Source organism: Phycodurus eques, chromosome 1 (genome assembly GCF_024500275.1).
Source record: "Phycodurus eques isolate BA_2022a chromosome 1, UOR_Pequ_1.1, whole genome shotgun sequence".
Taxonomy (NCBI): domain Eukaryota; kingdom Metazoa; phylum Chordata; class Actinopteri; order Syngnathiformes; family Syngnathidae; genus Phycodurus; species Phycodurus eques.
In genome coordinates this window covers 22,178,134-22,204,319 of record NC_084525.1, presented here as the reverse complement: position 1 = coordinate 22,204,319, position 26,186 = coordinate 22,178,134, and the positions used below count along the sequence as shown (strand labels likewise).

Sequence of the window (26,186 nt, the reverse complement as noted above, 5' to 3'; positions counted from 1 at the left end):
GATGATCGACTTTGTGGTCGTGTCACCAACCGGTGGACACCAACGGTGAGGGATGCCGTCAAGCTGGAGAAGGAGTCCTATCGGGCCTTTTTGGCCTGTAGGACTCCTGAGGCAGCTGATGGGTACTGGCTGGCCAAGCGGAATGCAGCTTTGGTGGTCGCTGAAGCAAAAACTCGGGTATGGGATGAGTTCGGTGAGGCCATGGAGAAAGACTTCCTGACGGCTTCGAGGAAATTCTGGGGGGTTGGGGGGGTCCTGTGGGGGGTGCTTTGGGAGTATGGGAGTATGGGATACCAAACCCCCTGATACGGGCTGTTCGGTCCCTGTACGACCAGAGTCAGAGTTTGGTCCGCATATCCGGCAGTAAGTCGGACTCGTTTCCGGTGAGGGTTGGACTCCGCCAAGGCTACCCTTTGTCACCGATTCTGTTCATAACTTTTATGGACAGAATTTCTAGGCACAGCCGAGGCGTAGAGGGGGTCCGGTTTGGTGGCCTCAGTATTGCATCTCTGCTTTTTGCAGATGATCTGGTTCTGTTGGCTCCATCAAGCCGTGACCTCCAACTCTCACTGGAGCGGTTCGCAGCCAAGTGTGAAGCGGCTGGGATGAGAATCAGCACCTCCAAATCTGAGACCATGGTCCTCAGTCAGAAAAGGGTGGCGTGCCCTCTCCAGGTTGGGGATGAGATCCTGCCCCAAGTGGAGGAGTTCAAGTATCTTGGGGTCTTGTTCACGAGTGAGGGAAGAATGGAACGGGAGATCGACAGGCGGATCGATACAGCGTCTGCAGTGATGCAGACTTAGTATCGATCCGTTGTGGTAAAGAAGGAGCTAAGCCGAAAGGCGAAGCTCCCGTTTTACCGGTCGATCTACGTTCCTACCCTCACCTATGGTCACGAGCTGTGGGCCGTGACCGAAAGAACAAGATGAGGTGGCAGAAAGAACAGATGAGGTGGCTGGGGCATCTGATTCGGATGCCTCCCTGGTGAGGTGTTCCGTGCATGTCCCACCGGGAGGAGACCCCAGAGACGACCCAGGACACCCTGGAGAGACTACATCCTACGGCTGGCCTGGGAATGCCTCGGGATCCCCCCTGGAAGGGATGGATGAAGTGGCTGGGGAGAGGGAAGTCTGGGCGTCACTGCTAAAGCTACTGCCCCCGCAACCCGTCCTCGGCTAAGTGGTAGAAAATGGATGGATGGAAAAAATGCAATCTACTTCCTTCCTTGACAGAGTCTCCACGCTGTGGAGGGTCATATCATGGTGAACTTTCTGCCCACCATCCTCAACCAGCTGTTTTGTGTCCTCACCAGGGCCTCGCATGAAGATGTGGCTGTCAATGTGACAAGGTGAGGCCACAACCATGAGGACAATGGTCTACGCAACACTTTTGTATCCCATTTAACAATGTGTCGATCTATTTTTCTTTAGGGTAATGGTGCACATTGTAGCACAGTGCCATGAAGAGGGGCTTGAGCGTTACCTGAGGTCTTATGTCAAGGTCGCTATGTGTCTTGTGGATACAATTACAGTGTTATCAATGGCTATGTTTTCTCCAATAAAAAGCAGCATCTTTTTTGTTTGTTTTTCCTTTGCACAGTTTGTCTTTAAACCAGAGCTTTATTCTTCCAACAATCTAAAAAACGTTCATGAGGAGCTGACAAAAGCCATGACAGCAATTCTGAAGCCATCCACTGATTTCCTAACAAGCAACAAGCTGTTGAAGGTAAATCACATTCATGGTTAGCACTACTTTAAAAGCGTGCTTTGAAACATCCTCAGGTATAAATAATTGTTGCTTTAAAGCAATGGTTCTCAACTGTCGTCACCCTTCGACCCGCATATTCCGATTGTTGCAGTCACTATCCACTTTTATAGAAGTTAAAATATTTTTTGTTTTGTTTAGAAATAACTTATTTATATTTTTAAACCCTGTTTCAAATGAGTTCGACATACCACTAAAAGCATATTGCTAGCCATGACGCCCACTAGCTTGAGGCTGAGCTGCAGTATTTGTTTATCGAGTAAACTAGTGACTAGAGCACAAGTGAGTCACATTTCCTGTCCTATACCTATTATGTTCCATGTACTGTTCTGGAAATATCAGAATATCAATACATGTAATTTCTTAGTAGCTGTCCGCAACCCTCCCAAAATGGGTTCACGGCCCACTTTTGGGTCCCTACCCACCAGGTGAGAATCACTGCCTTTCAAGCATGTGGAAGTGCAAAGACAACGGTCTGATTAACTAATATGTTTCTAAGGATTTTCTTAGAAAGGTTAATGAGTTTTCTGACATTCTTAAACAAAAAACATTAGAATGATACATTAAAAAGGAAGTGGAACGGAAAATGAATGTGCCAACATGTTTTTCTTTGCCACAAGACTCTCTCTATAGGTGTGGACTTTATTGACATTTAAGCTACTGTAGTAAATATAAATAGACAGTAATATAAAAATACAAGCAAATAAACCAAGCTGATGAATGTATACAATAAAAGTGACATATTCCATGTTAAAATGTTTTTAGCTAGTTTTTAGTAACAGATCTTACTTTGTGTTACAGCACTCGTGGTACTTCTTTGAAGCGTTGGTCAAATCAATGGCTCATTATCTCATAGAGAGTTGTAGAGTCAAGGTAGGTCTTTTTTCAGTTGTTCTTAAGACCCTCTCCCACGTTCCAAGTGGAAACTGTAGTTCTTTTTTTCTTGTCCTGGTCCAGCTATCAAGAAACCAGCGTTTTTCTGCCTCCTTCTACCATGCTGTCGAGAGCTTGGTCATTATGGTGATGCCTCACATCACCCAGAAATACAAGGACAACCTGGATGCAGCACGCAATGCTAATCACAGCCTGGCAGTTTTCATTAAAGTTGGTTTTACGCCTCGAATTTGCAATAAAGCATCCCCCTTTTTCGATATTCCCAACTGGACTGGGGTCGTTCTGTCAGTGTTGCACACAATGCCTTCATACTTCTGTACATTGACTAGCATTATTTCTATTTTTCCATCAGCGGTGCTTCACCTTTATGGACCGTGGTTTTGTGTTCAAGCAGATCAATAACTATGTGAACTGCTTCATACCTGGCGACCCCAAGGTTTTGAAATGCAGTTCTTTTTTACTTTAAATGTTACAAGCTCCTTCAAGCTACACAAGTTAAATTGTCCCTTATTTTTCTTCCAGACTTTGCAAGAGTTTAAGTTTGAGTTCCTGAGAGTTGTGTGCAACCATGAGCATTACATCCCTCTCAATCTTCCAATGCCAGTTGGAAAAAGCCGCATACACAGGTTTCAAGGTAAGCTTGATTATTTCTTCGTCTCGCGATCCAGATTTCTTTGAGCTGGAGTTAACTTGCTGTTTATAGATTTTCAACTGGACTACTCCCTGACTGATGACTTCTGTCGAAACCACTTTCTGGTGGGTCTGCTGCTGAGGGAGCTGGGGAGCGCGTTACAGGAGAGCCGAGAGATTCAGCAGATCGCCATCCAGGTGCTGAAGGGGCTGATGGTTAAACACGCATTTGATGACCGCTATGCTGCCAAAGTGAGTGTCCAGCTCGTACGTTAGTCTCATTTAGTAGTTTCGTTTTTTCTTGGGAGTACATGCTAGGTGTATTAGCTGCTATGCTAACTGTTCATGTCTACCTCTAGATGGCGTAAATGTTGAGTGATAACTTCAGTGCACGATTACTACTGTTTGAAAATATGTTTATCATAAAACAAAATGTTTTAACAGTTACAAGGACGACATCAACAATATAAAACTCATTTTATCGGTTATATTTGATATATATATTGGTCAATAAGAGGGACATCCATTCATCCATTTTCTGCACTGGTTATCCTCATTAGGGTCCCGGGCATGCTGGAGCCTATCCTAGCTATCTTCGGGCGAGAGGCGGGGTACACACTGAACTGGTCGCCAGCCAGTTGCATGGCACACATAAACATACAACCATTCACACCTACCGGCAATTTAGAGTCTTCAGTCAACCTACCATGCATGTTATTGGGATGTGGGAGGATTCCGGTGTACCAGGAGAAAACCCAGGCAGGCACGGGGAGAACATGCAAACGCCACACAGGCAGGGCCGGGATTTGAACCCCGGTCCTCAGAACTGTGAGGCAGATGTGCTAACCAGTCCTTCACCGTGCCGCCCACGAGAGAAACAAGCCAAGCTATTTAGTGTTTTAAATAATATTTAGGAATCACTACAACTACGGTTACAGTTAGTCTCAGGACAAGTATAATTTACACATCAAGTGCATGTTTTTGTGTTTTGTGCATTGATTATTTGAAATTTTTAATGGAGGGGAAGGGGTGTTCGCCAGAAAATATTCTCCAATTCTGGAATGACCTATATATGAACCTCCATTCCAGAGCTATCAGGCCAGACTTGCCACACTCTACCTGCCCTTGTTTGGCCTACTGCAGCAGAACACCCACAGACTGGAAAGCAAGGAGTTTGTCCTTCCAAGTCACCAAAAAGTAAGCGTGACATCTGGCGGTATAATAGAATATTGCAGTTACAAGCACAGTGGCATTTCAGACTTAAAAACGAAGAGCTCTTTTCCAAAATGCAATAAACCAATTTGATTCTCCATCCATGATCCATCTATCCATTTTCCACACCGCTTGTCCACATTGGGGTGCAAAAATTATACAAATATTCATACATGTTCTATACATTATGTTTTCTACTGTTAAAAAAAACTAATTAAAATAGTGTACACACTCACCATGTAGGAGCATGGAAAGAGTGATAATTTTGAAACTTGGCCGTTTGTCTTGTTTTGGAAAAATAAAAAATGACTCAGAATGATAGTTTTCGTTCCCTTTTATTTTGCAGAACCCGCGGGAGGACTTGCTGGTGGTGAACTCACTGGTGACCCCACAAAAGCATAGCACTTACATAGACAGTGCTCTTCACAAAGATGTTTTCGGAGCAAGTGAGTTCCTTCAACAACATTTCACCAAAGATTCACTGTACCATCTGGGAATAGCTCCACACAAGGATGTTACTGCTTTCGTATCTTGTACCAACCACTTCTAGAGCTTTGGGAACATACTAACATCTGTGCCAGTTTGGCTCTGGAAATGATACAAACAGTTACTGGGGAGTAATATACAGCAAATACAGACCCTTTACAAAAATGAGAATATGATGGAAAAGTTTATTTATTTCCATAATCCCATTCAAAAAGTAAAACTTTAATAGATTATAAATTCAGGGCCCACAATTTAAACAATTTCAAGTATTTGTTTGCTTATTTTTACATCATTTGGGATTCCAGCTCATAAAACCCACAAAATCAGGAATTCAAAAAATTAGAATACTGTGAAGAAATCAGCCAAAAATTTGCAGGCCATAAATGTTTTAAACTCAATACTGTGAAGAAATCAGCCCAAAATTTGCAGGCCATAAATGTTTTAAACTGAGTGTCACACACAAATCATCTACTAAACTCAAAGCACCTGCACAGGTTTCCCCAAGTATTGCTTCAGTTTGGTTCAAAAGGAGAAGATGCAAATGCAAAAGAGATATTCCTAGATACAGACTTACTGTAAATGCAGCTGTGCACTAACCCTGATTTGTCAGCAGAGCCTCTCCTCACAACTCCACTCCCAATGTTGGTCCAGTTCACATTGCAGACTCCAGAAGCTCCCTGGTTTCCACTGACTCTGAAAGCAGCCTGCTGGACAAGAGTTATGACGGGGCACACTCCCAGGATAAGGTAGACACATTAATAACACACTGCATTTTTGTTTTTGTTTAAGACACATGTTAGAACATTTTCATTAGATTTCTTTGCACTTCAACTACCATACATCTTGTGCACAAAGCCTCCATTCCCCTTCCTCTCCAACGTCTCAACACCCCAAGGAGAAATTTAGGAGTCACTGACTGGCGACCTGTCACCTCAAGTCAGTTGGGATACAGAGGTAGTGGAACCATGGGGCACTGGGTGCACGTAACACACTTTTTACCCTATGTGCCCCTATGTGTGTGATGTGCCTCTTTGCTCCATTACATTTCAGAAAACAAATTAACAAAAGCAAACACACTTTTACATTTCAGAAAAAATAAAAAAAGCTGAAACACTTTTACATTTCAGAAAACATATTAACAAAAGCAGAAACACTCACAAAACACGAAACAAACGCGGAAAGGAATTTCACAGACATTCTTAAATATCCTCCTTGCCCTTTTTTCGGCAAGACCCGCCCCGCTTCAACATGATTGGCTCCTGCCTCGCGGGTAGGGAAGGCTATGCTGATGTAACGATCCCAGCCATCCATTTTCTGGACCGCTTTTCCTCACTAGGGTCGCGGCCGTGCTGGAGCCTATCCCAGCTAACTGCGAGCGAGAGGCGGGGTACACCCTGAACTGGTCGCCAGCCAATTGCAGGGCACATATAAACAAACAACCATTTGCACTCACATTCATACCTCCGGACAATTTAGAGTCTTCAATCGACCTACCATGCATGTTTTTGGGATGTGGGAGGAAACCGGAGTGCCCAGAGAAAACCCACGCAGGAGAACAAGCAAACTCCACACAGGTGAGGCCGGGATTTGAACCCTGGTCCTCAGAACTGTGAGGAAGATGTGCTAAGCAGTCGCCCACTGTGCCGCATGTCCATCCCAAATATGATTAAAAAACAAAAAACAAAGAAGCTTGTTATGGTTTGGTTTAGGACTAGGGTTGGGGTTAGGGCAGTTTAGGAGGAGTTAAGGTTAGGATTATGGTGGTTCAAGCTGGCGCACACTGAGCACCACCGCCGAACCCGACTGACCCGACTATGGCGCAGTGTGCGTGGTTTGGCAACTGTTTCCTTGAGCGGCCGATCGGTCGGCAACTGGTTTTGACGCGATTCAAAATATATATATCATCATAATGTAGTTGAATATTTTCCTTGGAAACTGTTGTAGCAAATGTGCTGCATCTTTAGTTTTTACTCCTACTTGTGGGCTTCGAGTAAAATATTTTATTTTACTCGAACTTTTACTACTTTTTTTTTTCTACTTTTAAAGAGGAATATTCTATTCCTCTTTAAAAAATATATTTTCTGACTTTCTCACAACTGGCTGTAGTTTATTTTCTCACTCTCTATGTATCAGAACCAGTCTGCTTCATCTTTGGGAAGCGCTGTGCTGTGTTGCAACAAAATGGACCGAGAAGAGAGCAAAAACCTGCTCATGTGCTTTTTGCATATCCTCAAGAGCATGTCAGAAGGTATGTGCATTTCTTTGTAGTAATACTGTATCACTGTTTACTAGAAATTACATTTCCCTCAGAAATTGTGTTTGAATATTGTGGGCAGTGTTGCCACAGTTACCTTGAAAAAGTAACTTAGTTACTTTACTAATTACTTGATTTCAAAAGTAACTAAGTTAGAAAAAAGTAACTTTTGAGTTACTTTCAGCAGCTGTCAAGTGGCAGGAATAGCACTTATCCACAGGACAAAAAATAATTAGCTTAACCTTACCCATTACTTGGTAATGTACGCCACACAAGTTACAGAATTATGTCATCAACATGGAAATAACTTAAATATGATTGTAGTTGAACCCACATTAAATGAGCAACTTAGAGCAGACTTGACATGCCAAATAGCCACCTAAATATAAACAAGCACACCATTCTCAGTACACTTCTTTAAAGACTCTTGATAGATAGATAGACAGACAGACAGAGACACAGACTGCAACAACCCTGCTGATTGACTGGGGGTCCATGAAGGCAACTGTGTGCGCGTGTGTGTGCGCGCGTGCGCATATTGTACAGCGAACCTTAGTATTGTCCTCTTTAGAGAAACTCGAGTTAGTGACTGTATTTCCAGTTCAAGTATGCCAGTACCTCTTCAGAGTTGTCAGCGTCCATTGTGTTTGCGCCGGTGGCTGCTCGGGTACACATGAGTTGACTATGTGCGGAAAACGAGCAATACGTAATGTGACGTCATTGCCCCAGACGTCTCCGTTTATAAATATTTCGCCTTTTTTCGATATTGTAGTTAGTCGTCGTGTACATGTCAGTTATGGATAGTTAAGAATATAGTGTGTTTCGCCTGTTTTGTTCCCAAGTACTGTTGATTATGAATGATAAATATCTGTTGCCTGAGCATAAATAGCATAGTTTGATATCAAAAGCATGTCAAGCTCTGGTTCTCGTGAACAAAAAAGTAACTATTGGCAGCTAAACCAAAGTAACTGTAATCTCCATCCATCCATCCATCCATTTTCTACCACTTATCCGACGTCAGGTCGTGGGGGCAGTAGCTTTAGCAGGGATGCCCAGACTTAACTCTCCCCAGCCACTTCATCCAGCTCTTCCGGTGGGATCCCGAGGGGTTTCCAGGCCAGCCGAAGGATGTAGTCTCTCCAGCGTGTCCTGGGTCGTCCCTGGGGTCTCCTCCTGGTGGGACGTGCCCTGAACACCTCACCAGGGAGGCGTCCGGGAGGCATCCGAATCAGATGCCCCACCAACCTCATCTGGCTCCTCTCGATGTGGAGGAGCAGCGGCTCTACGCTGAGATCCTCCTGGATGACCGAGCTTTTCACCCTATCTTTAAGGGAGAGCTCGGACACCCTGCGGTGCAAACTCATTTCGGCCGCTTGTTCTTGATCTTGTTCTTTCTGTCACGACCCACAGCTTGTGACCATAGGTGAGGGTAGGAACGTAGATCGACCGGTAAATCGAGAGCTTCGACTTTCGGCTTAGCTCCTTCTTTACCACAACGGAACGATACAAAGTCCGCATCACTGCAGACGCTGCACCGATCCGCCTGTCGAGCTCCCGTTCCATTCTTCCCTCACTCGTGAACAAGACCCCAAGATACTTGAACTCCTCCACTTGGGGCAGGCTCTCATCCCCGACCTGGAGAGGGCACGCCACCCTTTTCCGACTGAGGACCATGGTCTCAGATTTGGAGGTGCTGATTCTCATCCCTGCCGCTGTGAACTGCTCCAGTGAGAGTTGGAGGTTACGGTTTGATGAAGCCAACAGAACCACATCATCTGCAAAAAGCAGAGCTGCAATACTGAGGCCACCAAATCGGACCCCCTCTTCGCCTCGGCTGCGCCTAGAAATTCTGTCCATAAAAGTTATGAACAGAATCGGTGACAAAGGGTAGCCTTGGCGGAGTCCAACCCTCATTGCAAATGAGTCCAACTTACTGCCGGATATGCAGACAAAACTCTGACTCCGGTCGTACAGGGGCCGAAGAGCCCGTATCAGGGAGTTCGGTACCCCATACTCCCGAAGCACCCCCCACAGGACCCCCCCGAGGGACACGGTCGAACGCCTGTAGAGCTGGTCCACTGTTCCACGGCCAGGATGAAAACCACACCGCTCCTCCTGTATCTGAGATTCAACTTCCCGAGGGACCTTCCTCTCCAGGACCCCAGAATAGACCTTGCCAGGGAGGATGAGGAGTGTGATCCCCCTGTAGTTGGAATACACCCTCTGGTCCCCCTTCTTAAAAAGGGGAACAACCACCCCAGTCTGCCAATGATGTCCATGCGATGTTGCAGAGGCGTGTCAACCAGGACAGCCCTACAACATCCAGAGCCGAATCTCATCCACCCCCGGGGCCTTGCCACCGAGGAGGTTTTTAACCACCTCGGTGACCTCAACCCCAGAGATAGGAGAGCCCGCCTCAGAGAACCCAGACTCTGGTCCCTCATGGGAAGGCGTGTCAATGGAATTGAGGAGGTCTTTGAAGTATTCTCCCCACCAGCTCACAACGTACCGAGTCGAGGTCAGCAGCGCCCCATCCCCACGATACACCGTGTTGCTGGTGCACTGATTCCCCCTCCTGAGACGCCGGATGGTGGACCAGAAATTCCTCGAAGCCGTCAGGAAGTCTTTCTCCATGGCCTCACCGAACTCCTCCCATACCCAAGTTTTTGCTTCAGCGACCAGTGCTTTGTCCGGTCCCTCACCTCGGACCTGTTTGGATGACCCTGCCAGGGACATAAAGCCCCAGACAACTTAGCTCCTAGGATCTTTGGGACACACAAACCCGCGATAGATTACTCATGACGTCACCGGACCACAATTTTGAGTAACGCGTTACTCAAAAAATGCATAACACGTAACCGGCATCTCTGGTTGTGGGATGCTGTTGCTAAACTGAAATCCCAAAGAAATTGAAGACAGTGGATATGCATTATTCCATCTGTGAGCTGAGTATGACACACATCTGATTTGGGGCAGAATATATTGATATGTGTGTAATGTGGTGTGCTGGTCATATTGAATACACCACACCATGCAAGAGCAATAACAACACACATTGCAATTTTTTACTCGTCAAGTGTGGGGTCACAACATAAGGGGTACTGTTTATTACACCTTGCTTTTGTCACTCTTAGATGCCCTTTATGCATACTGGAAAAAAGCATCATCATCTGAGCTAATGGACTTTTTTACACTCTTAGAGTAAGTATGAAGCTATAGCATACAATAGTGTGAAGAAGTGGTTATGTGAACACCCAGATCTCATGTTTTATTTAATTTGGTCCTATTTGCAGAGTCTGTCTTCATCAGTTTAGATACATGGGGAAGCGAGTCGTTGTCAGGTGGAGTAAAAGCTTTTAGTAGCTGTGAAAATTAATAAAATGTACAGTGAAAAAGTATTTGCCACCTTCTCAAATTCATATTGCATAGTTTCCCCACTACAATGTTTAAGATCATCAAACAAATGTAAATATCAGAGAAAGACACCTCAAGTAAACTTAAAATGCAGTTTTTAAATGGTGACGTGACTTTATTTATTAAGGAAAAAGGGGGCCATTATGTTATCACACATGGCCAGGTAGCTATGAATATTTTTTTCCCCTTAATAAATAAAGTCACATCACCATTTAAAAACTGCATTTTATGTTTATTTGAGGTGCCTTTGTCTGATATTTACATTTGTTTGATGATCAAACAAAGTGGGGAAACTACAGTATGCAAAAAAATTAATAATTTGAGAAGGGGGCAAATACTTTTTCTCAGCACTTTATCATTTTGTGAATAAACAAACATTTTCTTTGAGTCTTTTAATCCTTTTGCTTCGTCTGCCATCATTACTGCTACTGGCAAACTATTCATACGGTTAATGTGGCCCTTAACCACTCCCGCATGGGTAAGAGTCTGCAACCTTTGCATCATGCTTCTTTTTATTACAACCCCAAATTCAATGAAGTTGGGACGTTGTGTTAAATATAAATACAATACAATACAATGATTTGCAAATCATGTTCGACCTATATTTAATTAAATACACTACAAAGACAATATATTTAATGTTCAAACAATCACACAGCAAAAAATCATTAACAAAGAATTTTATGGCTGCAACACGTTCCAAAAAAGCTGGGACAGGGTCTCCGTTGTCTTATTTTACGCTCCATAATGCACCACACATTTTCAATGGGAGACAGGTCTGGACTGCAGGCAGGCCAGTCTCGTACCAGCACTCTTTTACTACGAAGCCACGCTGTTGTAACACGTGCAGAATGTGGTTTGGCATTGTCTTGCTGAAATAAGCAGGGGCGTCCATGAAAAAGACGTTGCTTGGATAGCAGCATATGTTTCTCCAAAACCTGTATGTCAATTTCCAAAAACAATTTGAAATGTGGACTCATCAGACCACAGAACACTTTTCCACTTTGCATCAGTCCATCTTAGATGAGCTTGGGCCCAGAGAAGCCGGCGGCATTTCTGGGTGTTGTTGATAAATGGCTTTTGCTTTGCATAGTAGAGTTTCAAGTTGCACTTACGGATGTAGCGCTGAATTGTATTTACTGACATTGGTTTTCTGAAGTGTTCCTGAGCCCATGTGGTGATATCCTTTATACATTGATGTCGGTTTTTGATGTGGTGCCGCCTGAGGGATCGAAGGTCACGGGCATTCAATGTTGATTTTCGGTCTTGCCGCTTACATGCAGTGATTTCTCCAGATTCTCTGAACCTTTTGATGATATTATGGACCGTAGATGATGAAATCCCTAAATTCAATTGTACGTTGAGGAACATTGTCCTTAAACTGTTCGACTATTTTCTCACGCACTTGTTCATAAAGAGGTGAACACCCCATCTTTGCTTGTGAATGACAGCAATTTAGGGAAGCTCCTTTTATATCCAATCATGGCACCCACCTATTTCCAATTAGACTGTTCACCTGTGGGATGTTCCAAACAGGTGTTTGATGAGCATTCCTCAACTTTCTCAGTCTTTTTTGCCACCTGTCCCAGCTTTTTTGAAACGTGTTGCAGCCATAAAATTCTAAGTGAATTCTTATTTGCTAAAAACAATAAAGTTTATCAGTTTGAACATTAAATATCTTGTCTTTGTAGTGTATTCAATTAAATATAGGTTGAACATGATTTGCAAATCATTGTATTCTGTTTTTATTTGTTTAACACAACGTCCCAACTTCATTGGAATTGGGGTTGTCCATAATTTATTGATCATACCAAATATATGATTTCAGTCGAAGCAAATTGACATCTTACGTATATTTGTTTTGCTGCCAACAGGAACCATGATGTGGCAATGCCTCTGGGTCCAGCAGATCGGAAGTCGTTAACTTTGCCTGTGTCTCGAAACAGGGCAGGGATCCTGCATGCCCGCTTGCAACAGCTTGGGACATTGGCGGTTTCACACTCACTCAACAACAGTAAGATTTTGCTGTCTTTTAACAATTCACACATACAGTCCAACACCCCCACCCCCCCAAAAAAGAAACGTTTTTGACCAAGTATGTATACCAAGTACATCCACCATTTTGCTCAATTTGATTTTAAAAAATATACAATAATCCAACCCAACTATTTCTTTTCAAATTTTAGTGCCAGTTGCATATTCTACACTGAACAAATAAATATATAAACACAACACTTTTGTTCATGGGGTGACACGTACGGTTAGTATGCTCGCCATGCAAGAACTGGGAAGTTTTCAGCTTCCAGGAATTGTGTAAAGATGAATGGCCCCAACATAGGGCCATTCATCATCATCCATCCATCCATCCATTTTCTGAGCCGCTTCTCCTCACGAGGGTCGCGGGCGTGCTGGCGCCTATCACAGCTATCATCGGGCAGGAGGCGGGGTACACCTTGAACTGGTTGCCAGCCAATCGCGGGGCACATACAAACAAACAAATGTTCGCACACACATTCCTAAGGGCAATTTAGAGTCTTCAATTAACCTACCATGCATCTTTTTGGGATGTGGGAGGAAACCGGAGTGCCCGGAGAAAACCCACGCAGGCACGGGGAGAACATGCAAACTCCACACAGGCGGGGCAGGGGATTGAACCCCGCTCCTCAGAACTGTGAGGCAGACGCTCTAACCAGTCGTCCACACCGTGCCGCCCATTCATCATCATGCTTGGCAAAATAGAGATGATTCTGATTGTTGGATGAATGGCACAACTGATCAGCTCTACGTGAAGGAGTGGATGAGGAGGACATGATGTGTGTGTGAGGCAAATGTTGGTCACAACATACACTAACTGGTTTTCTAAACACCACCCCCGCAACCCTCCTCAGACTTCTCCAATACAATAAAATGTCACATTTTCGAGTGGCCTTTTATTGTGGACAATCTAAGGCAGACCTGTGTGTTGTCTCATCTTAATCTGACACAAATATGAGGTGGATGAATTATTTTAGCATAGAAAAAGTCAAAGCTCTTTGTGTTCTGCTCATGAAAATCGGAGCAAAAAAACTGTTATGTTAATATTTTTGTTCAGTATACAATAGTTGTCAATGAGGAATTTTTTTTTGGCGCATAGGAAACGTAAACTATTATGGTCTAAGGTTCAGTACCTATGTAAAACAAAGTAACACTCATACTGTATGATACTCATACTCTAATCAAACAAGGTATCATACAAACCCAATTCCAATGAAGTTGGGACGTTAAACATAAATAAAAACAGAATCCAATGATTTGCAAATTATGTTCAACCTATATTCAATTGAATACACTACAAAGACAAAATATTTAATGTTAAAATTTATACACTTTGTTGTTTTTAGCAAATAATCATTAACTTATAATTTTATGGCTGCAGCATGTTCCAAAAAAGCTGGGACAGGTGGCAAAAAAGACTGAGAAAGTTAAGGAATGCTCATCAAACACCTGTTTGGAACATCCCACAGGTGAACAGGCTAATTGGGAACAGGTGGGTGCCATGATTGGGTATAAAAGGAACTTCTCTCAATTGCTCAGTCATTCACAAGCAAAGATGGGGCGAGGAACACTTCAGAAAACCATTGTCAGTAAATACAGTTCGGTGCAATATCCGTAAGTAAAACTTAAAACTCTACTATGCAAAGCAAAAGCCATTTATCAACAACACCCAGAAACGCCGCTGGCTTCTCTGGGCCCGAGCTCATTTGAGATGGACTGATGCAAAGTGGAAAAATTTTCTGTGGTCTGACGAGTCCACATTTCAAATTGTTTTTGGAAATTGTGGACGTCGTGTCTTCCGGGCCAAAGAGGAAAATAACCATCCGGACTCTTATGGACACAAAGTTCAAAAGCCAGCATCTGGGATGGTATGGGGTTGTCTTAGTGCCAATGGCATGGGTAACTTACACATCTGTGAAGGCACCATTAATACTGAAAGGTACATACAGGTTTTGGAGAAACATATGCTTCCATCCAAGCAATGTCTTTTTCATGGACGCCCCCTGCTTATTTCAGCAAGACGATGCCGAACCACATTCGGCACGTGTTACAACAGCGTGGTTTTGTAGTAAAAGAGTGCGGGTACTAGACAGGCCTGCCTGCAGTCCAGACCTGTTTCCCTTTGAAAATGTGTGGCGCATTATATGAAGCGTAAAATACGACAACGGAGACTCCGGACTGTTGAACAGCTGAAGCTGTACATCAAGCAAGAATGGTAAAGAATTTCACCTACAAAGCTTCAACAATTAGTGTCCTCAGTTCCCAAACGTTTATTGAATGTTGTCAAAAGAAAAGGTGATGTAACACAGTGGTAAACATTACCCTGTCCCAGCTTTTTTGGAACGTGTTGCAGCCATAAATTTCCAAGTTAATGATTATTTGTTTAAAACAATAAGGTTTATCAGTTTGAACATTACATATCTTGTCTTTGTAGTGTATTCAATTAAATATAGGTTGAACATGATTTGCAAATCATTGTATTCTGTTTTTATTTATGTTTAACACAATGTCCCAACTTCATTGGAATAGGGGTTGTATAATAATGGCAGCTCGAAATAATTACAATAACACTTATCTTCTTCCAAGCAACATTGGGTAATCAAGTCTTGTCTCAGGAAGTATCACATAAATGGCTATAATAAATCCACAAAGACCTTGTGTTGTCATCAGTGTACTCCCATACAGAAGTCGATGTAAGCAGCCAATGTTTGCTGGAGGCCAACGTGTCCACAGAAGTCTGTTTGACTGTGCTGGACACACTGAGCATTTTCATTATGGGATTTAAGGTACAGTATTGATGGCGATGACTTGCAAATACATTGAATGCAACCCGTTTAAGGAAGGAACTTTTAAAGCAAAACAAAGAAACAAAAAAATTATGATAAATCATCTTTTTATGGAAAAAAAACTTAATTTCATTTCAATTGGAAAGCTAATTGATACAAAAATACCCCTCCTACAGTATGTGGATATGACTGTGTTGAGAATTCACCCGTCAAATTACCTTTGTCATTTTGTCACTGTATATAACTACACATCCAATGTATTCACATACTGTATATTGTTTCCTCCCTCAGAGCCAGTTGAACTCAGATCTTGGCCACAATCCACTGATGAAGAAAGTATTTGAGGTGCATCTGTGCTTCCTGCAAATACCTCAGTCTGAGGCTGCTCTCAGGCAGGTCTTCACCTCACTGAGGACTTTTATCTACAAGGTGAACCATCTTGATTGGAATTTCAATTGGTATTTCAAACACATAATATGGGAAAATGCCTCTTTAATGATTTAATTAATGATTGCAACACTAGCAACCCTTTACTGCTCAGTGACTGTTTTTTTTTTATCAATGTCTTTCTGTCTCCAAAGTGTTCTCTGTCAATTGACTGTCTGTTGTCGTACTAGAGCGGCTCCAACTACCGGAGACAAATTCCTTGTGTGTTTTTGGACATACTTGGCAAATAAAGATGATTCAGATTCAGATTCTGATTCTGATTGGTTAATCAATCGCAGCTTGGGAAAGGCTTCTTAGTTCCTTCTCAATGCAGCATGACTGTTTACACAAAGCGAGGTCTATAAAGCCATGCTTAGATGAATTTGGTGCAGAGGAACTTGAGAGTCCTGACCACAAGGCTAGTGAACACTTTTGAGATGTACTAAAATGGAGATTGGAGGATAGTGGGATTCTCTCTCAGATCCATCATGAGTGACCACAAATCCACAATTTCTTATTTTCCTGTAGGTGTAATGGCCTAGTGTTCTAATATATATGTAATTTTTTTATGTATCCTTTATCTAAAAGGGCTTTAGAATAGTGTCCCAGAAAAGTTCCAGGTCTGGTGTCACAAATGATACATTTCAAATCCAAACTACAAACTACATGTTTTCCCCTTCAAACTAATCCCCCTGGAGTCTAGCACACTTTCACAGGCTTCTCGGCAAAGCCTCCATGCACTCCTGGACGGATTCTTCCGGGATCCTCTGGAACTCCGTCCTCCTGGCAATCTTGATGTTGTCCACGTCTTCAAAACTGGTCCATTTGGTGACCCCCTTGAGTCTGAGAAAGAGGAAAAAAAATCACACAGAACCAGGTCAGTTGAGTAAGGAGGTTGCACCAGCGGCACCATGTTCTTCTTGGCAAGGAACTATCAGATGCTCACAGCATTGTGTGGGGACGCTGCCATAAGTTGTCCTACAGTTGCCTCGCCGCTTCCCACGTATTGAACAAAGCAAATGCAGCAGGATATTTTGGTAGACGTGCTAGTTGATGGTGTGGCCCGCACTGAAGGGGATTTAAATATATCTTTCGTGACACCAGTCTTGCAGCTTTTCTGACACAACTCGTATTTTGCAAGTTCCTACAAAATGTAATTTTCTCCCCCATCCTCCAGTTCCCCTGCGCCTTCTTTGATGGCCGGGCCGACATGTGTGCCTCCTTATGCTATGCGATCCTGAAGTGTTGCAACTCCAAGCTGAGCTCCCTCCGAAATGCCGCTGCCAATCTCCTTTACATTCTAATGAAGAGCAACTTTGACTACACCAGATGTAAATCGTTTGTCAGAACCCACCTGCAGGTAGGTATTGATGAAAATCATTCTTTGTTTGTCCATCCAGTGTTTGAATCTCATATTTGTTTGCTCTGCATTCTGCTCAGGTGGTAATTGCTGTCAGTCAGCTGATTGCTGATGTCATCGGCATCGGTAGCACACGTTTCCAGCAGTCTTTATCTATCATTAACAATTGTGCAAATGGTGATGAAAGCATCAAGGTAATCGGTGGGTTCGTGATGTCTAACACTTAAATTAAATCAGCTCTGTTTTTATGGCTTTGCACAGCAGATAAAAAACAGGTGAACAAAGCACACAATCCCAAAGTACATGCGGTCCAGCCTCCTGCAGCATAAATAAAACAGTAGTCACGATTTTTACATCACATGAATTTCCTTTCACTTAGTTTAATTGAGCCCTGATTGGCTTACGACTAGTCCATGGCGTCCTCTGCCTTTCCCCCCAAAAGTCAGCTGGGATAGGCTCTAGCACACCTGCAAGCCTAATGAGGATAAGCAAAATAGAAAATTGATGGCTGCAAGGATAGTTGAATTCATATCACTTTGCTGAACTTACAACCCCAATTCCAATGAAGTTCGGAGGTTGTGTTAAACTTAAATAAAAACAGAATACAATGATTTGCAAATCATGTTCAACCTATATTTAATTGAATACACTACAAAGATAAGATATTTAATGTTCAAACTGATAAACTTTATTGTTTTTTGTAAATAATCATTAACTTAGAATTTTATGGCTGCAACACGTTCCGAAAAAAGATGGGACAGGGTCATGTTTATCACTGTGTTAAATCACCTTTTCTTTTAACAACATTCAATAAACGTTTGGGAACTGAGGACACTAATTGTTGAAGCTTTGTAGGCGGAATTCTTTCCCATTCTTGCTTGATGTACAGCTTCAGCTGTTCAACAGTCCGGGGTCTCCGTTATCGTATTTTACGATTACACAGCCCCATACCATCACAGATGCTGGCTTTTGAACTTTGCATCCATAACAGTCCGGATGGTTCTTTTCCTCTTTGGCCCGGAGGACACGACGTCCACAATTTCCAAAAACAATTTGAATTGTGGACTCGTCGGACCACAGAACACTTTTCCACATTGCATCAGTCCATCTTAGATGAGCTCAGGCCCAGAGAAGCCGGCGGCGTTTCTGGGTGTTGTTGATAAATGGCTTTTGCTTTGCATAGTAGAGTTTTAGGTTGAATTTACGGATGTAGCACCGAACTGTATTTACTGACATTGGTTTTCTGAAGTGTTCCTGAGCCCATGTGGTGATATCCTTTCCACATTGATGTCGGTTTTTAATGCAGTGCCGCCTGAGGGATCGAAGGTCACGGGCATTCAATGTTGTTTTTCGGCCTTGCCGCTTACATGCAGTGATTTCTCCAGATTCTCTGAACCTTTTGATGATATTATGGACCGTAGATGATGAAATCCCTAAATTCCTTGCAGTTGTACATTGAGGAACATTGTCCTTAAACTGTTTGACTATTTTCTCACGTACTTGTTCACAAAGAGGTGAACCTCACCCCATCTTTGCTTGTGAATGACTGAGCAATTCAGGGAAGCTCCTTTTATACCCAATCATGGCACGCACCTGTTCCCAATTATCCTGTTCACCGGTGGGATGTTCCAAACAGGTGTTTGATGAGCATTCCTCAACTTTATCAGTCTTTTTTGCCACCTGCACCAGGTTTTTTGGAACGTGTTGCAGCCATAAAATTCTAAGTTAATGATTATTTGATAAAAACAATAAAGTTTATCAGTTTGAACATTAAATATCGTGTCTTTGTAGTGTATTCAATTAAATATAGGTTGAACATAATTTGCAAATCATTGTATTCTGTTTTTATTTGTTTAACACAACATCCCAACTTCATTGGAATTGGGGTTGTAATTTCAAATTAGCTCCTGTCAGTTTATGTGGGTCACTTCAGTTCACAAAATGCTAGTTGAGTTAATTTAGTTTTATTTAATTCATTATCTTGTCTTCAGTCCACAATCATTTCAAAGGAAACCATTTCACACAGTTGTCTTCAGTTAATATAACGAACATGAGTGGACTAAAGCATATTGTATTACGAACTGAAGTTAGGTTAGGTTATTTGACTTCTGTATACTTGACTGTAATTAAGCGATGGCAATGCTGTGTTTTTTAGCATACTGCGTTCCCATCAGATGTGAAGGACCTGACCAAACGAATCAGAACAGTGCTGATGGCAACTGAGCAAATGAAGGAGCATGAGAACGACCCAGAGATGCTGGTGGACCTCCAGTATAGTTTGGCCAAGTCGTACACAAGCACGCCAGAGCTCCGCAAGACCTGGTTGGATAGCATGGCACGGATCCACAACAAGAATGGCGACCTTTCAGAGGTGCTTTTACAAAAAGAAGAGAAACTGAAACGTCTATTCTAAAGAACAATATGTCTGATTGGTATTTTGGTGCTTATCTGTTTTGTCTGCTTCACTTTCAGGCAGCCATTTGCTATGTCCATGTTGCAGCTCTGGTAGCTGAGTACTTGTGGAGGAAAGGTGACTTTAGTGTTCCTCCCTTTGCTGCAACATTTTTTTTAATCCCACAACACCTTAGATTACACAAGTACAGAAGGATGGAAAGGAACATGCCTTACGTTTTGTTTCTCTCTTTTGTTTGGAAGGAATGTTCAGGCATGGCTGCTCAGCATTTCGCGTCATCACTCCAAACATTGATGAAGAGGCAGCCATGATGGAGGATCTAGGGATGCAAGATGTCCATTTTAATGAGGTCTGCCCTCTAGGTGTCACTTCAAAGCCCTGATGCAGCATTTTTCTTCATTATCTCACGTGTCACCTAATGCCTGTGTACCATTGCTCTTATCTCTGTCAGAGTGTTAATTGTTCTGTGACGCTATGATGGGAAACTCAAACAGACTTTGACACAGGGTTTGGTCCATGTGTTGTTGCACACACTTTAGGCGCTGTGTCTGTGAACCACACTTCAATGGACAATTTAAACAAAGAATACAATAACTAAGACAATGAAATGTCTCCACAACAATATAATTTGTACAGGAGGTACTCATGGAGCTGCTGGAAGAGTGTGCTGATGGCCTTTGGAATGCAGAGCGCTATGAGCTCATCCCTGATGTCTACAGGCTCATCATTCCCATTCATGAAAAACGCAGAGATTTTGAGGTGCATAATTTTAGGACACTGTCAGAAAAGGAAGTTCTGGGGTAGTACCCTGAAAGGTACTGCAGTCCTTTTTTACTTCTATACTTGGCCCTAGAACAGACCAAATACCCAAATCCAATTATTAGCCCCATTGTCACTGCAGGGACACTTATGGACTTTGACTGTTCCCTTATTTACTAAAAACAAAAAATTATTGAGTCACCATGAGGTGACATGCAACTCAATTTAATTTTTCAAAAAACCTTTTCCAGAGGGTTAGTAAAAATAAATAACTGAGATAATGTGGTTTCACAAGTGTGCTCACTCTTGTACGTAGGGATGTGGCGGTGTTCCACATTCAAATTCATGTTAAATGAAAGTCAGCACTCACCTGCCACCATTTAAAGTGCCTCAATCAAGTTCACTCGTTCTACAAGGCTCATCCTGGTTTTTGTTTGTAGCAGAAGCCGGAAGGTTTTGTGCAAATACTGACTGCTATTTCAAACTGTTCATAATTACTTCCACCTTGTCTAAGGCCTAAGTTCCACCTGAAAAAAAAACAAGCCCCATAGCATGCTGCTACCACCATCCCATGGGCTCACCACCTGTGGGAGGGGCCATAGGGGTCGGGTGCAGTGCAAGCTGGGTGGTGGCCGAAGGCGGGGATCTTTGTGATCCGATCCCCGGCTACAGAAGCTGGCCCTAGGGACGTGGAATGTCACCTCTCTAGCAGGGAAGGAGCCTGAGCTGGTGTGTGAGGTCGAGAAGTTCCGACTAGATATAGTCGGACTCGCTTCCACGCACAGCTTGGGTTCTTGTACCAGTCCTCTCGAGAGGGGTTGGACTCTCTTCCACTCTGGAGTTGCCCACGGTGAGAGGCGCCGAGGAGGTGTTGGTAGACTTATTGCTCCCCGGCTCGGCGCCTGTATGTTTGGGTTCACACCGGTGGACGAGAGGGTAGCCTCCCTCCGCCTTCGGGGGGGGGGACGGACGAGTCCTGACTGTTGTTTGTGCCTATGCACCAAACAGCAGTTCAGAGTACGCACCCTTTTTGGAGTCTTTGGACGGGGTACTGGAGAGCGCTCCCGCTGGGAACTCCATCGTTCTGCTGGGGGACTTCAATGCTCATGTGGGGCAATGACAGTGAGACCTGGAAGGGCGTGATTGGGAGGAACGCCCCCCCCCCCCCCCCCGTTCAGAAACCGAGCGGTGTTCTGTTATTGGACTTCTGTGCTCGTCACGGATTGTCCATAACGAACACCATGTTCAAGCATAAGGGTGTCCACACGTGCACTTGGCACCAGGACACCCTAGGTCGCAGTTCGATGATTGATTTTGTGGTCGTGTCTTGGACACTCGGGTAAAGAGAGGGGCGGAGCTGTCAACTAATCACCACCTGATGGTGAGTTGGCTCCGATGGTGGGGGAAGATGCCGGTCCGACGTGGCAGGCCCAAACGTATTGTGAGGGTCTGCTGGGAACGTCTGGCGGAATCCCCTGTCAGAAGGAGCTTCAACTCCCACCTCCGACAAAACTTTGCTCATGTTCCGGGGAAGGCGGGGGACATCGGGTCTGAGTGGATCATGTTCCGCGCCTCCATTGCTGAGGCGGCCGACCGAAGCTGTGGCCAATAGGTGGTTGGTGCCTGTCGTGGTGGCAATCCCTGAACCTGTTGGTGGACACCAACGGTGAGGGATGCCGTCAAGTTGAAGAAGGAGGCCTATTGGGCCTTTTTGGTCTGTAGGACTCCTGAGGCAGCTGATGGGTACCGGCTGGCCAAGCGGAATTCAGCTTTGGTGGTCGCTGAAGCAAAAACTCGGACATGGGAGGAGTTCGGTGAGGCCATGGAGAAAGACTTCCGGATGGGTTCGAGGAAATTCTGGTCCACCATCCGGCGTCTCAGGAGAGGGAAGCAGTGCACCATCAACACGGTGTATAGTGGGGATGGGGCGCTGCTGACCTCGACTCGGGACGTTGTGAGCCGGTGGGGAGAATACTTCGAAGACCTCCTCAATTCCACCGACACGCCTTCCCATGAGGGAGCAGAGTCTGGGTTCTCTGAGGGGGGGGCTCTCCTATCCCTGGGGTTGAGGTCACCGAGGTGGTTAAAAAGCTCCTCGGTGGCAAGGCCCTGGGGGTGGATGAGATTCGCCCGGAGGTCCTCAAGGCTCTGGATGTCCTGGTTGACACGCCTCTGCAACATCGGGTGAACATCGGGGACAGTCCCTCTGGATTGGCAGACTGGGGTGGTGGTCCCCCTATTTAAGAAGGGGGACCGTAGGGTGTGTTCCAACTACAGGGGGATCACACTCCTTAGCCTCCCTGGTAAGGTCTATTCAGGGGTGCTGGAGAGGAGGGTCCGTCGGGAAGTTGAATCTCAGATTAAGGAGGAGCAGTGTGGTTTTCGTCCTGGCCGTGGAACAGTGGACCAGCTCTATACCCTTGGCAGGGTCTTCGAGGGTGCATGGGAGTTCGCACAACCAGTCTACATGTGTTTTGTGGACTTGGAGAAGGCGTTCGACCGTGTCCCTCGGGGGGGTCCTGTGGGGGGAGCTTCGGGAGTATGGGGTACCAAACCCCCTGATACGGGTTGTTTGGTCCCTGTACGACCGGAGTCAGAGTTTGGTCCGCATATCCGGCAGTAAGTCGGACTCGTTTCTGGTGATGGTTGGACTCCGCCAAGGCTGCCCTATGTCACCGATTCTGTTCATAACTTTTATGAGGTGAGGTGTTCCGGGCACGTCCTACCGGGAGGAGACACCGGGGACGACCCAGGACACGCTGGAGAGACTACATCCGTCGGCTGGCCTGGGAACGCCTCGGGATCCCACCGGAAGAGATGGATGAAGTGGCTGGGGAGAGGGAAGTCTGGGAATCCCTGCTAAAGCTACTGCCCCGCGACCCGACCTCGGATAAGCGGTAGAAAATGGATGGATGGATTTTAGCAAATGGCTCCAATATAAAAAAGTGAAAAATTTAAGGGTTTCTGAATACTTTCCGTACCCATCCATCCATCCATCCATCCATCCATTGTCTTTACCGCTTATCCTCACTCGGGTCGCAGGCTGCTGGAGCCTATCCCAGCTGTCTTTGGGTGGGAGGCGGGGTACACCCTGAACTGGTCACCAGCCAATCGCAGACTTTCCGTACCCACTATATATCTATATCTATATATATATATATGTGCATAAATAACAATACTAAAGCATGCCAATGTTTGTGTTTTGTTGCCGCAGAAACTGACACATGTGTATGATACCCTCCACCGTGCGTACACTAAAGTTTTGGAAGTAATGCAAACTGGAAAACGCCTGCTGGGCACATACTTCAGAGTGGCATTTTTTGGACAGGTAATGGACTATACTGGAAGAATTACATAATTCTGTCACTATTGTGCCAGAGAATATTTTGATTAAGATTTTAGTTTTTCCCATCCCATTGTAAGTTTGTAGAGGTTCTTGGTGAATGTGTATGTCTGTGTGTGTGCGTGTGTGTGTGTGTGTGTGTGTGTGTCCTGTCACCTCTTTGCACGTTGTTTGAGCATGCTTAGGATTGAATGACTGAAAATGGAATTGTAATAACAGTGTTTTCGGACTGCCTTTCATTTCCCTGTAGGGCTTTTTTGAGGATGAAGATCGCAAAGAATACATCTACAAGGAGCCAAAGTTCACACCTCTGTCTGAGATTTCACAGAGGCTCTTGAAGCTCTACTCATACAAGTTTGGTCAAGAGAATGTCAAGATCATCCAGGACTCTGGAAGGGTGGGAACACATTTACAGAGCTGCACAAATAAACACTAGACCCTTACTTATGTTGTGTAGTCTCAGGAGAGCATAACATGGTAAAATTCAGCATGTATTAATCTGCAACTTCAGTTTACTGTACTTGCAGTACCATGACAGTGTTCCTGGTGCGCTTTGTTTTGACATATGTTTTAACTGAGTCCAGTATATTACGGTGCAGTGCATATTTTAAGGTAACGAGACTGTATCAGTAAAGCATGCTACAGGGACAAAAATATTTGTCCTTGGACACAATTCCGCACTTCCAACTTTGTTGGAAAGGTTTTGCACAAAAAGGCTTTTTCTGCTCCAGTATGACTGGACTACAACAAACAATGTCTTCATGATTTGTACATGCAATAACTTGACAGAAGCCCATCAGCAAGCCCATTAACAAGACCCTGTCTCAGGTTACTACGGTGAATAATATGGTGAATATGGTAGTATTCCACAATTTGATGTTCCAAAATCTTCTGTTTTCAATACAATGGGACACCAACTTCATATTCTCTTAAATTTTTAGTTCCTGTGGGTGCTATGCCAAATATCCCAATATTTTTGTCAGTATAATGACTATTCCATACCCACAGGTGAACCCAAAGGACCTGGATGCAAAATACGCCTACATCCAGGTGACACATGTCATGCCATACCTCGATGACAAGGAGTTGGAGGAGAGGAACACTGACTTTGAGAAAAGCCATAACATCCGTCGTTTTATGTTTGAGACGCCCTTTACATTGTCGGGCAAGAAGCAGGGTGGTGTAGAGGAGCAGTGTAAACGACGGACCATTCTCACCAGTAGGTTGAACATTATTGGTGTCCACACAGTGACTGACAGAGAATCCTTGTTTTTGTGTGTTTGTGTCACAATGACTATTCATCTTCTGTCATGGGTCTGTGTTCTGGTTGTTGCTTTCCCCCTGTCTCGTACACACCTGCTCCCGAGAGCATCTTCCCCACCTGTACCTCGTTTACCCTAATTACCCCATGCATTTAACCTCCTGTCTCATTCTTTCTGGTCACCAGTTCGTTGTACCTTCTTGTCACGTTCCAGCATTCCTTGTTTCCACGTCACCGACTCATAGTAAGACTAGACCCTGTTCTGATTTTTGACCTTGCCTCTTTGCCTCACGTTTTTTGGATACTGTTGCCTTTTCGGATTGCCTGCCTGTGTACCTACCTCTGCTCATATATTAAACCTCTTTTTTGAAACTTTCCATCTGTATTGGAGTCGTGTATTTTGGGTCCTGTCCTCTGTTCCGTTCATGACAGAATGAACTGGCCATAACATGGACCCAGCAGACTCAGACCCGGTGCGCAAAGCCCTTCAAGCGTAGGGTCAACACATCTCGAAGCAGGATGAGCAGCTTGCTGCCCTCCACCTTCATCGAAAGGGACTGTTGGAGCATCAGGACACTATGATGAGACAGGTGGCCTCACAGTTTGAAGTTAAAATAAATATGGTTCAGAAGAAAGAACCAGCTGGCACAGCACCTGATGCCACCACTGTACCACCGTTTCCATGTGAAGTAGTCACCATGCAGCCACCTGCCACCTCCGCTGCTGTCTGCCCATAGCTCTCTCGACCGGAGAGGTTCTCTGGAGATTCTGGGAACATTAAGACGTTCATCACTCAGTGCGAACTCCACTTTGAGCTGCAGGCAGCTGCCGGGCAAAGACCGCTGTTGTCATTTCCCACTTGACTGGTCGTGTGGAGGCGTGGGCTACTGCTGAATGGTGCTGAAATTCCGCCGCGTGTCATTCGTGGGCTTCTTTCGTAAAGACTATGGAGCAAAATGTTCAGTATTCCACACCAGATGGTGAGGCAGCTCGCTCACTTGTCACCTTACAACAAGGCAAGCGCAGGGTGTCAGATTACGCGATTGAGTTTCGCATTCTAGCAGCTGAGAATCAGTGGAACAACAGGGCACTACTCGATAAATTCTTTCAAGGACTATCCCCCGCCATCAAGGATCATTTGATCCCACTA

General features: G+C 44.4%; 1 protein-coding gene across 1 annotated transcript in view; it reads left to right on the top strand.

Annotated features, from left to right (window-relative positions):
• Window positions 1-26,186, top strand: part of LOC133405936 (dedicator of cytokinesis protein 9-like) — a 65,442-nt gene that overhangs the window by 29,075 nt on the left and 10,181 nt on the right. Inside the window, 26 exon segments of the mRNA XM_061683032.1 lie at window positions 1,233-1,348; window positions 1,431-1,500; window positions 1,600-1,725; window positions 2,566-2,637; window positions 2,722-2,868; window positions 3,011-3,094; window positions 3,181-3,292; window positions 3,362-3,540; window positions 4,378-4,485; window positions 4,847-4,946; window positions 5,638-5,732; window positions 7,120-7,234; window positions 10,375-10,441; window positions 10,534-10,581; window positions 12,529-12,668; window positions 15,359-15,474; window positions 15,766-15,903; window positions 17,078-17,312; window positions 17,315-17,454; window positions 19,416-19,631; window positions 19,733-19,790; window positions 19,916-20,022; window positions 20,310-20,432; window positions 23,647-23,760; window positions 24,026-24,172; window positions 24,784-24,994. Of these exon segments, the coding sequence (XP_061539016.1) occupies window positions 1,233-1,348; window positions 1,431-1,500; window positions 1,600-1,725; window positions 2,566-2,637; window positions 2,722-2,868; window positions 3,011-3,094; window positions 3,181-3,292; window positions 3,362-3,540; window positions 4,378-4,485; window positions 4,847-4,946; window positions 5,638-5,732; window positions 7,120-7,234; window positions 10,375-10,441; window positions 10,534-10,581; window positions 12,529-12,668; window positions 15,359-15,474; window positions 15,766-15,903; window positions 17,078-17,312; window positions 17,315-17,454; window positions 19,416-19,631; window positions 19,733-19,790; window positions 19,916-20,022; window positions 20,310-20,432; window positions 23,647-23,760; window positions 24,026-24,172; window positions 24,784-24,994 (3,184 nt within the window).